This window comes from Seriola dumerili, unplaced genomic scaffold (genome assembly GCF_002260705.1).
Source record: "Seriola dumerili isolate Sdu_G_001 unplaced genomic scaffold, Sdu_1.0 BDQW01000149.1, whole genome shotgun sequence".
In the NCBI taxonomy this organism is placed as follows: domain Eukaryota; kingdom Metazoa; phylum Chordata; class Actinopteri; order Carangiformes; family Carangidae; genus Seriola; species Seriola dumerili.
The window spans coordinates 6493654-6510690 of record NW_019174404.1 but is presented as its reverse complement, the minus strand read 5'-3'; the positions used below and the strand labels follow the sequence as shown (position 1 = coordinate 6510690).

The following is a 17037-nucleotide window of genomic DNA, read 5'->3' as shown; positions in this document are numbered from 1 at the left end:
ACACCATCTTTGGCAAAAAATACAACAAAAAAACTAAAAAAAAAAAAACAAAAACAAAAAAACAAAAAAGAAAAACTAAACTTATTTCATTAGCATACAGTTTTTCCTATGAATTTATGGTAGTATTGATACTGTGATTATGGATTTTGTTCACTTGATTAATAGGACTACGCAGAGCTGAGTGGTGCTGAGGAAAATGATCGGCAAGGAGCAATAGTCAGAGAAAAGAGGTTCCTCCCAACCAGCCTCACAACTCCACACTACTGCAACAGCTCTGCCTCCAGAGTAATACTAACTAGGGCTGGTAAAAATCTTCACAGTATGGTGACAAGATGATTTTAAGAGTAATTAAAGATTTTTTTTATTTATCTAATTTATGGACCAGGTTTGAAGGTGTTGATAATTTGACTGCTTTTGATTCTGTCATGTTGAAGTGCTCCTCTCATGGTGGAGCCTACTTGAGTCTGAACTGCTGTAAAAACGAATGTCTGGTATAGTAAGGACTTTATCTCTGCTTTCTATTTCTTATTGAGACATTTCCAGTTGTACTTGCCATCACATCTCCATCCATTTATAATAACTGGTTTCTTTAGGAGCCCTCACATTTGTTTTGTTTGATTTAAAAAAACAAAAAACAAAAAAAAAAAAAAAAAAAAAAAACAAGAAACTCGTATTTCTTCTTGGTTTATAGACGCAGCGCTGTAATGCATACCTAGAAAAATGTACAGTACGAACGTAGGTGGACTTTTTTATCAGTGATTGAAGACCTATGCGGTCCATGCTTGCTATTTGTAATTTAACACAAAAAATTCTGTTGTCGGTTTTTTGCATTGTTAATTTCCAGTTTTTTGAGGCTTGCTTTGATAGTGCCAGTGAAGTGCAGATACTTTTTTGGTCTTTGACCTTTTCTACAGGTGACTTATCCTTCATCCTCATTAAGGGCTATCACAGTGCATCAGGCATCAGACAGCGGGGACTGGAGTACAGGACCACAGTGAACCAAGTCATCCACTACTAATTCTTGTTTATAAATGGAGATTTACTTGCAGTATGTGCTATAAGAAGTGTAGTCAGGGTGTTAATGCAAACATAAAGTGTGTGTGTGTGTGTAGAGAGTTTACCAACACTAAGCAGTTTTCTTTATGTATTTCTTTATGTATCGGGCCCTTCTGTGAATTAGGTGGACCCAGTATCTGGCTCTCTGACCTTCAATACTTCATGTTTATTTGCATTGGTATCACAGTGTTACCTGTTAGACCTCATGCAGTGTAGAGAACCTTATCACTAAAGACATTACTACCAGGAAAAGTATTGCATGTTTCCCAAGTATTTGAGTTGTACCTGATAGCCAAGAAATCTTAACGACCATACTGGTGGTTTTGCATGTTTTACCCCATTCACTACAAGTCTTACACTTTATTGTTGACCATTTTTCAGTTTATTGATTGGTTTGCTACTTTCAAGGCAGCTGCTGGTAACATGCCATGGCATTAAAAACAGACCTCTTGTAACTGATTAAGTAAAAGTTTTATAATGACACTGACAAACTAGTTTATGTAAATCGCTTATGTCTGGCCAATACCTGATTGCAAAATAAGTGAATATAGGCACTGATGAACAATACAGAAAAATGAAGAGGACTGTAACGGGTCACCTATCTCAAATCAGTTTTGTGTCAATCCTAAATTGATTTTCTTAGATGAAACCAACAAAAAGCTGCTGAAAAGACAATAAGTCCATCTAAAAACTTAAGATTCAAAAAATGGTGAGCAATCATGTAATGTTTGAACACTAGGTTAATGGGGCTAAAATATAATGTTAAAATGCCAGTGTGGTCCTTAACTGCCATTTTGTCTGCTGAAAAATTACACTAACCTTGTACGAAAGAAGCAGACAGCCAACCATTAAAACAGCTGTTATAAAGAGTGTGTGGATGCCAGTATTTAAGTGGAATGATTATACCAGTATGAATACCCAAGTATTTATCTGTAGTCCTGTTAAGATTTACTTTGTGTTGAGTGCAGCTCACTTTCATAGTGATGAACCAATGTTGTATTTTGACACTACAACTCTGGCACATGGTGAAGGGCTGACTGGCTTTTAGTGTGGGTTTGGTACTTGTTAGCGGCCCACTGGTGCAGTGTGTTTTTGACACATTTTATCTCAACATATATGAGCTGGAAAGAGGGATGGCAGTCTGTGTGACACTTAAATCTCCTTAAATCTCATTCTTTCATTTTTCTCCGTTTTTGAGCATTAACCAGTGAAAAGACTGGACTGGTATTTCACTACAACACTCTTATTTATTGCCTTTCATTGCCTTGAATAATGACAGATGGCGTTGCTGGCCCGTTATGGTTCTGGAGCATATGCTCTTGTGACCTTTTCGGCGGCTGAGGCTGTGTGATGTCCCTTCCTGTGGGCCTGTAGGAATGAGTGGAATCAAACTTATCTTTCGGACATCAGTTTGGAGTCAGTGCATATTCAAAAACTTAAGCTTTTTTTTTTTGTTGTTTTTCATTTTCTTTCTCTGTATGATAAGAAGACATTACCAGAACACTATTATTTAGGACCACTTGATTTATTTTTCCTCACTCCAATGAAACCTGAAGGTCAGTTGTGTAGTGGTGTATAAAATGCTGTTTTTTCCTCTTTATTTTGTATGTAAACCAAATGTAAATTATGTATTATACTGAGTGTGCCAACCCCACTCTATCTAGAGCCAGGCTCTCTCTAAGTGCCAACGCTGTGGTCATCATCAAAAGGACCACCACCCAAGATGGTCCCCCTTTTTAAATAAAACAAACCAGAGACTAAAAGGATAGATGATTAAGTACACACAAAGACTTTATTCTGTATTTAAGATTGAAGATTTAAAAGATAATCTGCTGTTTTTTAAGAAACTGTAATTATAATTGCATGTGCTGTTTATTTTGTGTTGGAAGTGAGGGCTTGGATGTTTTCATTGAAGCAGAGCCCTTGATGAAGGGGGTTCAATCAGTTGGTTATTATCGATTATTGATTTACATAACTCTTGCCATATTTTTTTATGTGTTTCATGTATTTGTTTCAACCACTGTTGCCTGATCCTCATTCAAACATGAACATGACTTATGATCATTGCCGCCTTCTAAGAGAGAAACATAATGACAAGGTATCTGTTTTAAATTGAAATAAATTTGTTCCTATACTTGCTGATGGTGTGTGTGTTGAGTGGGTTTCATAATTCTGTATGTTGTAAAAGTCTGAGGTAACTTGCAATACTTCTGAGGTCCCTTAATATAAGCAATTTTAATGCTCAAGACAGTACCACAAGTAGCAAAGATATAGTATCAAATTTCAGGAACAGATATGAATGTGATTTCTCTGATTTTAAGTCTTGAATTGTATAAAAACTCCTATCATATGGCTGGCTTTTTGTTTGGATCACTTGAGTGTTTTCCAAGAAGGTGCTTCTGAAAAATGTGGCTACCTCAATATCCCCCAGGGTCTGGCTGTGCTGCTGTAGTTGTGTTTTTAAAGCCATAGTTTGGCCCTGTTTATTCTGACTTAAGACACTGCTTCCATTATATCAACTCGCTACCGATGACGCCCCTACTGTGGCCCTTGGTTCGTTATTATCCTGTTTTTTCTTTTAATATATATGTTTTTTTTAGTTTTTTTTTAGATATTTAGTTTAATATTTAGTTATAATACCCATCAACAACCCACAGTTAGAATATTTGGGGCTACTGTTCACTGTAAACCCTAATCCATCTGTGAAAAAATGTTATTGTAAAGTCCACACCAATGTTACGGAAAAACTTCATACAAACACTCATACCTTGTGAGCTTGACATAATTGTTTTATGTTAAGTCAACAGTCTTGATTTTTGAGTTCATTTTACTTTTATAAATTTCAATATAGTCTAATTAGTTCAACGCCAATTAACACATACATTACGCACTTAGCTTATATATTTATTATATTTTTGATAATTGAATGAACTAAAAAGTGTTTGTAAAAAATATGTACTTAAGTGTTTTTATGTTCATTTCACAAGTATTCGCACACAACTACAAAGAGGCTCAAATTGACCACAAAGAGATGCTAAAAGACAACACAGAGGTGCAGAATGACTATGATTAGGCACAAAATTACCACTAAAAGACACAAAGCAACTACAAGGTTACACAAAATGACCACAAATACCAAATGACATCACTGACTTGTTTTTGTGTCTGGATGTCTTTCTTATATGTAGGAAGGGTGGGGGGTCCTTTGTCTCATAATCCGCTGACTTTGCAGATACTATTCTTTAGTGGTGCAAATTGTTCATTGCACATAGAAATTTTAATGAAAAAACAATTGAAGTGCGGTAAAATTGGGAGTTTTTCCAGAGCCTTGGGTCCTGGGTCAGTTGCCCATTTTGCCCAGTTGATAATACGGCCCTGGGCCCCACACGTCCTCTCTCCGGCCCTGGTTGCAGTGATGAGCGGGTCAGTTCAGCTCTGTGTCACACGGGGCGCCCGCTCCTCCGCTGCTCGGTTTGTTTTCCGGGTGATGCTGCTCTTCTCTTCAAAGCAGAGGAAAGTCGGGGGCTCATGTGTCAACATCCAGGGTTTCCCCGGGGAGGCGTAACGTTAACGTTATTCCAAAAAAAAACCTGACGTTCCTTTGAGGACCCTTTTTATTTCTTTTAGCCTGTTCATCCTAGGAGGCCGCGGTGTTTCTGACCTGAAAGACCAGAAGACGATCTTCGGCTCCTGCTGCTTTGACGTTAGCTAACGTTATTGTAAACGATGACAGAGTACAAAGTGCGAATAGCGTCTCCAATCATTTAATAATATCTGGGGACCTGTTAGCTTAGCCAGCTAGCCTGGTAATTCGATTAGAGCAAGGAAACAGACTGAAACACACTGCTGACATGATGTTTCCTCAATCAAGGCACTCGGTAAGTTGACTAGTTGAACTTGTCCCAGTTGGAAACTAAGCAACGAAGCAAGCTGAGCTAATGCTAGCTAGCAACCGACAGCTGATACTAGCACTGCTGGCTGCAGGTAGCTGTCAGCTTGTCTCACAATGCCAGACCTCTCTTCATCTACTCACGACGTTTGTACCGTTATAATGTAATCGAGGCGTCATCTTAGAATATTAAAATTAATTTAGTTCGTTGGTTTGTCGCTAACTTGCCTGTATCTGCCTTCAAATACAGCCTGTCGTTAGCTAGCGTTACTCAAAACAGCTAACTGAAGTTGATGGTTGAATCTGGGAGAGCAAGTTAGTGTATTATTCTGTTCTGATCAGCCTATTTGTTTCCACAGTCAACAAACCAAATTAAATGTGAGGATACAGAGCACACGAATGAACAACAGCCAACTTTGGCAGTTTGGACACCAAGCGGAAAAAGACTTTATCTTTGAAATTATTTAATCAAAACTACAAATCTTGCTGCAAATATTGAGTAGTATTTCAATTGGCATTCGTCACCTTTTAATGAGCAATGTAATGGGTTAATTTAAAACGAAATGAGACAAGTTAATGCTCGTCAAGACCAAATCAAATTATTCAATGTTTATTTTAACAGCCTATGAAGTCATGGGCAATTAATACCAAATTAACTGTCAATAGTCACTGTCTACAATCAGCCAGTGAAGAAAAACAACAACTTAGCCAACAGCTAAGCCAAGGAAGAGATGGAAAAAAGGCCTTAACTAAAGCACAAACAATTCCTGATCATGTTACCACAGTTTGCACATTAATCAGTATTAAAACTTGGTTAAAACAAGGAAAAATGAAGCTGAAATGATTAGGGCTGCAACCCACAATTAATTTGAATTTCAGTTAATATGGTGATTATTTTCTAGAGTTATGGATCAGTCGTTCTTGCTGTAAAATTTCCCAAAATAGCACAAAAAACATTTAAAAACAACAGCTTTCCAAGGAGTTGTCTTCAGATGTCTTGTTTGGTTTGATCTGCAGACTCACCAGATGATAAAGTGAATAAGCGGCAGATTGTTCAATAAAGAAAATAATCGTAGGTTGCAGCTTCACTCCTATTCTGTAATAACTTTATGAGCAACTAATGCCAGGCAAACTGCATATAGCACCACCCAGAGCAGAAAACCACTGATGAGGGAAATGCTGCACAAGCAGCATACACAAAATAACACAGACCATTATCCGAAGCACCAGGACAAACACTTGTCTCATGGTCATACAAGGTTATATGTGAAGTGTTGGTAAATATTCGTGTTGGTTAGTTTCAACATGTGACTGCTGTTCCTCTTTCTGAAGCCAGGTTGTACCAAAGATCTTCCTAAAGATTTAGTGACAAGCAAGATGAGTTCAGTCTCAAACCGCTGGTGTCAATAATAAGAATTCTTTATTGCCTTGTGAACAGGACTCAAGTTGAACAGTTTATTGCTATATTACAATTTTTCAGTTCTAAACTATTTGAGAAGACACATTAACCCTCACATACTTCATTACTGAGAGAACTTTCAGATATGCTTTGTCAGCTGCAACTCAGTTATATTTACTAGAGCTGCAATGATTGATTGTTAAGTCAGCTGTAGAAAAATAATCTGCACCTATTTTGATGATTGATTATTCATTTCATTTTTCAAGCAAAAATGTCCAAAAAAATCTAATTTGTATCACAGTAAACTGAATATCTCTCGGTTTTTGACTGTTGGTCAGACAAAACAAGACACATGAAAACATCACATTGGACTCGGAGACACTGGGGTGGATATTTTTCGTTACGTTTCACAGGCTAAACGATGAATCAATTGAGAAAAATAATCAGCAGATTAATTAATAATGAAAAAATTGTTAGTTGCTGCCCTAATTTTTACAGTTAATTGTTAAGTCTAAAAATACATTAGAAAGTAGTGAAATCCCCCTGAACCCTGAGTGAATTAATTGTATAGTGTCTAAGATTTTAGAAAACAGTGAAATTTGCCCGTCACACTTTTCCTTAGTCCAAAATCACAGCAGTTGTATAGAACTTTTGCCTGACTTCAACAACGCATAGACGCCCATAATTTATCCTCAATCAAATCATTGAATCGACAAGTTTTAGAAATTCTTTTGTACCGCGAAATCATGGCAAGTAAATAAAGTTTGCATTTTGGATGCAGAGTTTTGACTTCTGTGTACCCAAGCAACTCCCTCCTCTCTGTTCAGTCCCATAATCCCACTGGAAACCTATTGGCCTTGTGCCACTTATTTAGAGAGTAATGAGGTTTAGGGCACAGGATAAACCCTGGATTACGGCTTTGGACTGATGGTCTAAGCATAGTCTATACATAACCAGACTTCTAATGCAGCCTCTAAATACCTCTTACATATGTGCAGCATGGGCACACTTTAATCTTGCCTTCTGTAAACACATTTCCTCAATCAACACACTCTGTGTTCTCTAAAAGAGCTGGGACAGTGATTTTGTTTTTCTTTTAAAAGAGGACTGTTGCATATCAGTTTGTCAAAGACAGCTGTTAGAAACATAATTGAGTGCTAGGTGATCTCCCTTTCCGGGTTGTAGCATACAAGTCAAACATACTGTCTCCGTCTTTATCTCATTTCAACCTCTCGCACTCAGACGTGTGGCTCAGTTGAGGCTGACCTTCATTTTAACTATCCTCTCAAAGGGTTAATCTCAGAGGTCAAACTGCTGTTTCTAAACAAACCCAAACACACTTAAATTAAAACACACTTATCATCAGGTTTCTCAGCAGCAGGACAAAGACATATACACCACTGGCCCATTTTCTAATTCCTTTCTTGCTGGACAGTTTATGATTTAGCAAAGAACTAAGTGATAAATTAACCTGGAGCAGCCTATAGGGAGAGAGTACATTTCTTATTTGGACGCAAGGATCTTTGGGCGTGTACTTCAGGCTTCTGTGTGAGTTTATGAAAACTGCTCATGTTGTTGTGGTGTTGTTTTTCCCAGGCATCCTCTCAGTCCAGTCAACCTCTCAAGTTCACCACTTCTGACTCCTGTGACCGCATCAAGGATGAGTTCCAGTTCCTCCAAGCACAATACCACAGGTACGTACGCAGTAACACACACACTTAAAATGAGGAACACCTCAATATATCGCAGCTCATCATCATAGGAAGTTACAAAGTAGTGCTGTGTCTGTCCAACATACTCTGAGCTCCACATGTACTGATGTTAGTTTAGACACTTGACACTTTGACAATGCAATTAAAAGAAATGTAAAACTACCATGGTCTTAATTACCTCAGCAAAGCTATGAAAATTGTTTTCATTAACATGTTTAACATCTGAAAATTGTACTGAGCCTCTTGTGTGTCTGTCTTAGCAAAAGTGGGTTTTAATAATAATGAAAATAATAAAATTCAATTAAATATTTTCATTTGGATATTTGCACTCAAGCTGTCCTCTAACGCTTCTGTCTATTCTCTCTGAACAGTTTGAAGTTGGAGTGTGATAAACTGGCCTCTGAAAAGTCAGAGATGCAACGTCACTATATCATGGTAAGTCTGCTGTCGTCCTTTTTTCAGGGTGATGTGGCTTTTTTTTTTTTGTTGAATCCAATCTCCTGGAATATACCAAGGTACTCAGTGATGTCTTTACCAATGCTGTTTTAGTCTCCTATTTTCTACCACATCTTTTCCTGCTTCCACTGTGTTCGGGTTGGGACTGGATTGGGCAGGATTTGTTAATGCATACAGAACAGCAGTTTGTGTGTGCGTTTATAAGACGTTACAGAAGGTATGATTCAGTGTATTCTAACTTTTATATCTTTCTCCCTCTGTTTATTGAAGTACTATGAAATGTCCTATGGGCTGAACATTGAAATGCACAAACAGGTAATTACCCTCCCCTAGAATACATTTTCTTTTATGAGCCAAGTTTTTGTGGATATCTGGTGTGACCTTTTTTTTTTTTTTTTTTCTATTCATTTTTTCTTTGCAGGCTGAAATAGTGAAGAGACTGAATGGGATTTGTGCTCAGGTGCTGCCTTACCTGTCACAGGAGGTAATGACACTGACATCTTCACAAATGTGTCCAACTGAGAGTCTCTGCCCCAACGATCATTTTACCAGCTATTCCTTCTTTCAGTCAACATCTAACTAGTATGACCATGTTGCGTCTTTATTCCAGCATCAGCAGCAAGTGATGGGCGCCATTGAGAGAGCCAAGCAGGTCACACCGCCTGAGATGAACTCCATCATACGGGTGAGCTTTATATTACTTTCTACTGACTTTGCTTTTATGTGCATAAAACTAAACGTTGTTGTTATGTCGACTATGTACTCGGGGGTTGTGCGTATTTCCCTCCGTTCACAACCACACATCACAATCTATAGTCTATGCATCCCCAACATCATGTGACATTTGTTTACATGCATATATGTGTACATATGTATACAACTCTTATCGTCTCTTATAAGTCTTATAACCTGTGAACTGATTGTGTCTTGACCATCTGTGCGTTTTCAGCAACAGCTCCAGGTGCAACACCTGTCCCAGCTCCAGGGCCTGGCCTTGCCTGTGACCCCGCTTCCCCTGGGCCTGACCCCTCCCACACTGCCCGCCGTCTCCTCCAGCTCCGGCCTGCTCTCCCTCTCCTCCATCCTGGCCAACTACTCCCACGGCCAGGCCCAGGTGGTGAAGGAGGACAAAGCCCGGGAAGCCGCAGAGAGGGCACCCAGAGGAGAGGACGGGGACAAGTCAGACTAGTGCCGACACAGTGTGGAGGTTTGTGGAGGGGGATTGTTATGGGGTGAAGTGTCGAGAAAAAAAAAAAAAGAAAGGTGAAACTGTAACTGTAAATGGAGATTGATGTAAGTCTGGCTGCCTGTCTGCTGAGTGTTGATGTAGAAGAGTAACTGCAGGGATGATGACAAGCAGAGAGGACGGAGTTGAAGCTTTTGGATGTGTAGAGAATGAAACTGCTGAATGGCTGAGATTGAGAGTTCTTATTATTTAGTGGTAATAGACTCAGTTCAGGCTTCTAGACTTTAAATATATGCTTTTTTTTTTTTTTTAGTGTAAGCCACTGTTGTTAGGCTTAACCAAGATAAATGTTTTCCCATTTGGAGAGAGAGCTGAGGATGAAAGCTAACAGCAGTCTCCCTTACATGGATCTGCCTCTCACAGGTTTATCTTTCCTACTTCTTGTTGTTATCAGATCTGTATTCTATGTTTTTTTTTTTTTTTTTTAGTCCCTCTGATTGTTTCTAACTGGCCCCTGTCTGCCAGTCACAGTAAGCAGTTTTAACAACATCTCAGTTCCCTGTAACTCAAATCACCTTTTTCCAAAATGTTGACTGGAGCTGTTTGGACAGTGATATTGTGCATTTATGTACTTGGAGCCAAATTAAATCTTACCAAGATGTTAAATGGGATGTTTTAAAGGGACATTTCACTTGTCAGGTGCATTCAAACCCTTCAAAACCTAAACCACCCGTTTTCATATGACCAACCACTGGATGCATTACCTTAGCTGTGTACCTCAGTCCCAAATAAATGGGATTTTATTCCATGAAAAACCCTATAGTTTGTACAAATGGTAGTATACCCAGCTTTGGGGTTAATTTGTGTTTCATAGGCCTAGCTACTGCTGCTGCTACACGCGCTACATGGCATGGACCATGACTCGTCTTTAAAGGACAAGAATTTACGCTCTGAAAAAAATTGACTTTATTTTGACATGTTGTTTTCGTGAAGTAAAAGACAGGCTATAATTAGTCTATAATTGTCTGTGTGTGCTCGAGTGAATGTGATTGGATAGAAGAAAACACTTGCTTAATTTAATTTTTTTTTTTTTTGAAGCACCTTTTGTATTTTCCTCACCTCCCTGCATCAGCCCTGTCCCCTTATTGGTCCACTCTTAAAACAAACTTGAACAGGATCTACAATTCAGAACCAGATGGTTGTAACCAACAGATGAGTACTGTATTTCTGTAAGTTAGCAGCACTTCAGTTTGTACTGAGACTGTCTCAAGCACTTGTCTTTTCCTATCTTGTGTGTGACTGTAAGGGGATGGGGTCTTCCCTTTTTTTCGTTTTCCCATTGTTTTGATGAAGAATGTGTCCTGGGTGAGTTGCTAAAGCTCTGTAAGCAACAGCAAACATGTGTTCCTTGCCTCAGAAAAAAACTGATTTTATTACAAACAGAATTTGTGCTGACAACCAAATTCTTGTACCCTTTTGCATTAAAAAAAAAAAAAAAAAAAAAAAAAAAAAAAAAACAGGCTGGTGTTTATATTCAGAACATTTTCAAACAAAAGCTGGGTCCCAACTCCATACTGAATATTACTTCTATAAAGTATATACTAACTACTTATCTGGGTTGTATACTTATCTTGTAGTTCACGTATAAGACATGAAATGCAGTTTTGTATTAACAGGAAATAATATGAGATGTGTGCTAACAGATGTCCGTTAGCAACTCTGGATAGCCACTGCCAGTTAAACTTAACATAATAAGAGCAACATTTTCTTTCCAGATATTGCTTACTTTTTTGTTTTCTGATATGTTATCTAATTACCACAGTACACACATTTATTTCCATGTTTCAATTATACATTAAAAAAAATTAAGTTTTTGTATGCATAACAGCTGAACAGAGGTCATTGCTTTGAACATTGTGATTTTCCATGATGTGCATTTGCCATGTCAAGATGTATATTAACCATATTGCCCATCTATAGCCTTATAATCAGACCGAATTGCCATTGCAAAAATCAGACATTCACTCCGTTATGTCCATTTTTTACATAATTATCACCTCTTTCAATTTTTTTGTCAGGGTCAGACAACATGTCGTACATAATAGTTGTTTCAACATACCCAACCCTTATTCTAAGCAGGTTTTAAGTATGTAGTGTGTTCATACTGGAAATGAAACTAAATAAATTCTATACAAAATAGTCGTGCCCACAAAAAAAATTGAGTTGTGAGTGTACTGCTGATGGACACTGTTGTCCTATATTGCAGTGCACCAAGTAAACAGAAGCTGGTCATAGTCATAAAAATAAATGAGTAAATAAATAAAACTAGTTGTTGATGGTGGTGAAATAGCTCAAGGAACACCTCAGAAAACGTATCTATGGGAAGACATTTTTGCAGTCTTAGAGCTATATTTGCAGGGGTTTTCTAAAGTCAGTTAAAGTGACATCTGACAAAGTGAGTGGTGTATCTCTTCTTGTTAGTATAAAACTGCAATATAAAAACTGTAGTTGTTAGTATAAAAGTATACTGATTTCTTGAAAAAAAAAAAAAAAAGGTATAATCTAAAAGTACATATTGTATGCAGTTAGCATGTTGTATGGAATTGGGACACAGTCTGAGAAATGGGAATGTTCATGTTTTAGGCAGCAGAGGGCAGCAGTGCTCTCTCACTGGTCATTGGTATAAAGGCACTCGCAAGCCTGACATCCACTAAACATCTAAAGAGGTCCAGGTCAGTTTGTTGTGTTCACATTATTGTCAGCGCTGTTCTCTTCATGTCTTCATTTTCTGAGTGTGGGCCGAGTTGGTACACTGCAGGTGTTAGCTGTTACTCCCCAGTAATGTGAGCGCTTTCCAGAGCTTTGACAACCCACCTTTAAATGTCTGAGCACGTCCGAGATTGGCGCTTAAACCTTTTCTCTCTGTATTTTAATTTGAAAAGCACTTAAGTTGTGGCTCAGTGCTCTTTTGTGTTTTTTTCTTCTTCTTCCTGTCTGTGCTAGTGTTGGGGAGCTGTACGGTTTCCCTCCCAGGAGATTTGACTTTAATATATTGAGTGTGAGAACAGATCAGTTAGTCATTTGCACTCTTTATGCTGACGTCGGTCTCTGTAGAAAACCTCCTTTGGCAAAACTCAGACATATGAATGGTATGTGTGTTTGTTTTTGCTGTGAAGGGCCAATTTGTATACATATGAATATATCAATATACATATTTTTTAAAGCATTTTTGTATGTTTCAAAGCTGCTTTTTAATGTGTGTGTATCATGGAAGACTTAAGTGTTGTATGTGTGCATTATAAGCCTACAGTAAGAGAGGCACAATGTTGTATACCATGTCGTTTTTTCCTGTTTTTTCTCTCCCATTCTCTCAGTAGGCAGTAACACTTAACATTGTTTTCTAGGTTTGTAAATGTTTTATCCTTTTTTTGTGCAAACAAAAACCAGTTTAATGTGTTGATGAACACAGTTTCAATTTAAAAATACCTGGGGCAAAAAAAAAAAAAAAATGTAAACAAGCAACTGTGTACTCCTAATGAGAATGAATCAACCTTTTAGCAGTAAGGAAGCTTCTCTGGTGCCTTACAAATAAAAGACGTGATTGAGAGTGGTCATTTGTGTATGTGAAAAAACAATCTGAAGGACAAAAAGGCAACATTAAACAACATCAGAATCACTTCAGCTCTGGCTTACTGAAGCTTGGAGTCATGAAACGTAGCATTTGGGAGCCAGATTAAAATGTTAAGTCTGATGGTAGACTCCTCTGCAGCTTCATGAAATCATTTGTGGTATGAGGTTTGGTACTCCTTGCTGACTCAGATACAAGTTCACATTTTGAGGAATGAATTTGATCACAGCAGTCACAGTGTAATTAAAAAAACCCACACAAATTCCCCTGAGAACAGCTCTCACGATGAGTCACCACATAACCATGACCTTGTGAGTCTTAAAGGGTGTCATTCACCTCTTTGTTTTAGTTTACAACCCTCAACTTTTGTTTTGGTTCATTCTCATCACTCCCATCACTTTCATCATTTCCAGCAAAAAAAACAAAAAAAAAAACGACTGCCTGCTGCTTGTTGCTGGGCAGGTGGTGAACAGACACAGTAAACAACTAGTTGGTGGACAAAGTAGAGAATTTAGCGCTTAAAGAGCCACATATTTCCCTTATGAGTTGAAAAAAAGGAGTTAATTAAATCAGGTTTAAATAACTAAAATGACAGTATTTTCTCACTTTCTGAGATTTCTGCTGCCACCCTAGAACATGGTAAATGAAATATTGTTTGTGGTGTTAAACATTACAAAACCTAATCAGCTCTCTTTTCAGTGTCCTTGTTATTTCAACACATTGTGAACAGTTTTCATAGGGAGTATTTCTTTGGTAGGAAGAAGTGAAAGTAGTTTCAGTGAAAATTGCCCACAGAACCAGACCAAAACTAGATATTTGAGACCGATACCAACATTGTTATTTGACATTTACAAAAGTCTGAAATTTTTTTTAAATTTTTGATAAGAATCATTAAAACTGTGACCAAGCAGGGAATACTACAGTTGATAAATAAACCCGTCAGTTCTCTCTGGTGGACAAACTATTCTATTATATTGGCTGACACTATGAGGATTATCTAGATTAACCAGAAGCTTTCTCTCGAAAAAGATGTCAGTTTCTTAATTGACGTGAGTAATTTAATTCACCTCCATTGTATTGGGGTGGAGGCTGAAATATAAGAGGTGGATATTGCAAAACTGGGCCAAATAAAACCAAAACTATTTGCATGAGTACATACAAAAGTCAAGTGACAACACATTTGTCACTTTGATAAACTGACTCTTTGAAAGCAGGTCTTGGTGTGGTTCTGTATTAAAAAAAAAAAAAATCACCCTACAGCAAGGATCATACCTATGCCAGGCGAAGAAGATAAAATATTCACAGCACTCTGATCAACCTCGTGTGTCGCTGATGTGGCTCAACAGCTCCAATCCTCTGGCACTGAGGAATCCCACAACTATTAAGTACAGGTTCAGACATGAACCAACATGTCAGCTTGTTGTGCAAAGTTTTCAATAACATAGCTAGAGAAGGGCTGAAAACAAAAAAACAAAAACATAGGTCAAACATTATAAAGAGGGGAGGAAAAGGTCCATGAAGGTTCAAGAGAACTGAAAAAATGGCATTTGGCCATTTGTCCATGACCGTCTATGGAGGTAGATTTGTTTCAATAATATGTGTGTGAACAGATCGACAATCTGTGCGTAAATGTATAATCTGTTAATATAATACCTTGCACAAATACAAAAAATAAATTGGCAAATTCATAAAAATATCTCTCAAATATGAAACAGATTTGGAAATACACAAAAAAATGTATCCACAAATGAAAAAAATTATCTGTGAATACATTCAATTAATTTACAAGTAAATTTGTGAATATCTTCCTGACATTTACCTTCGCTTATTGTATTTGAATATTGTCAATGGGTTCAGTCTTTGAAAATTATAACTTTTCAATGTTCATTTTAATATGGTCATAGAATGCTGATGAGTAGGTGAAAATGAAAATGCAAATTGGATTACTGCTGTGAAGAGACAAGTGCAATGTAAGATTGAGAATCCATCTTCGACAATACCAACCACCCTCTCCACAACATTCTGGCAGGACAGAGAAGCACCTGTATAACATCTCAGCCAAAAAAAGAAGTATAATTAATAATATATAAAATAATAGTTATTATAGAGGGACAAATATGTCATATATATATATATATATATATATATGCGTTACTATACTATGAATTTTTATGCTTTACTGTACTATGACGTTTTTATGACTTTTTATGCCTTACTATACTATGACGTTTTTATGACTTTTTATGCCTTACTATACTATGACTTTTCATGCCTTACTATACTATGACTTTTTATGCTTGACAATACTATGTCGTTTTTATGACTTTTTATGCCTTACAATACTGTGACTTCTTATGCTTCACTATACTATGATCTATTTATGACTTTTTATGCCTTACTATACTATGACGTTTTTATGACTTTTTATGCCTTACATTATGATGACTTTTTATACCTTACTATACTATGAATTTTTATGCCTTACAATACTATGAATTTTTATGCTTTACTGTACTATGACATTTTTATGACTTTTTATGCCTTACTATACTATGACTTTTCATGCCTTACTGTACTATGACTTTTTTATGACTTTTTATGCCTTACTATAGTATGTCGTTTTTATGACTTTTTATGCCTTACTATACTATGACTTTTTATGACTTTTTATGCCTTACTATACTATGACACTTTTATGACTTTTTATGCCTTACTATACTATGTCGTTTTATGACTTTTTATACCTTACATTACGATGACTTTTTATACCTTACTATACTATGACTTTTCATGCCTTACTATACTATGACCTATTTATGACTTTTTATGCCTTACTATACTATGTCGTTTTTATGACTTTTTATGCCTTACTATACTATGACTTTTTATGCTTTACTATACTATGACCTATTTATAACTTTTTATGCCTTACTATACTATGACTTTTTATGCCTTACTTTACTATGACTTTTTATGCCTGACAATACTATGTCGTTTTTATGACTTTTTATGCCTTACTATACTATGACGTTTTTATGACTTTTTATGCCTTACTATACTATGACTTTTCATGCCTTACTATACTATGACTTTTTATGCTTGACAATACTATGTCGTTTTTATGACTTTTTATGCCTTACAATACTGTGACTTCTTATGCTTCACTATACTATGATCTATTTATGACTTTTTATGCCTTACTATACTATGACGTTTTTATGACTTTTTATGCCTTACATTATGATGACTTTTTATACCTTACTATACTATGAATTTTTATGCCTTACAATACTATGAATTTTTATGCTTTACTGTACTATGACATTTTTATGACTTTTTATGCCTTACTATACTATGACTTTTCATGCCTTACTGTACTATGACTTTTTTATGACTTTTTATGCCTTACTATAGTATGTCGTTTTTATGACTTTTTATGCCTTACTATACTATGACTTTTTATGACTTTTTATGCCTTACTATACTATGACACTTTTATGACTTTTTATGCCTTACTATACTATGTCGTTTTATGACTTTTTATACCTTACATTACGATGACTTTTTATACCTTACTATACTATGACTTTTCATGCCTTACTATACTATGACCTATTTATGACTTTTTATGCCTTACTATACTATGTCGTTTTTATGACTTTTTATGCCTTACTATACTATGACTTTTTATGCTTTACTATACTATGACCT

General features: G+C 36.6%; 1 protein-coding gene across 1 annotated transcript; it reads left to right on the top strand.

The window, feature by feature from the left end:
* The first annotated feature begins 4515 nt into the window (after positions 1-4515).
* Positions 4516-13305, top strand: LOC111225484 (amino-terminal enhancer of split-like). Its single transcript, XM_022750394.1, has 7 exons — positions 4516-4934; positions 7941-8038; positions 8428-8491; positions 8783-8827; positions 8934-8996; positions 9123-9197; positions 9462-13305. The coding sequence occupies exons 1-7, from the start codon at positions 4908-4910 to the stop codon at positions 9699-9701; spliced, it is 612 nt and encodes a 203-aa protein (XP_022606115.1). The 5' UTR covers positions 4516-4907; the 3' UTR covers positions 9702-13305.
* The last annotated feature ends 3732 nt before the right edge of the window (positions 13306-17037 follow it).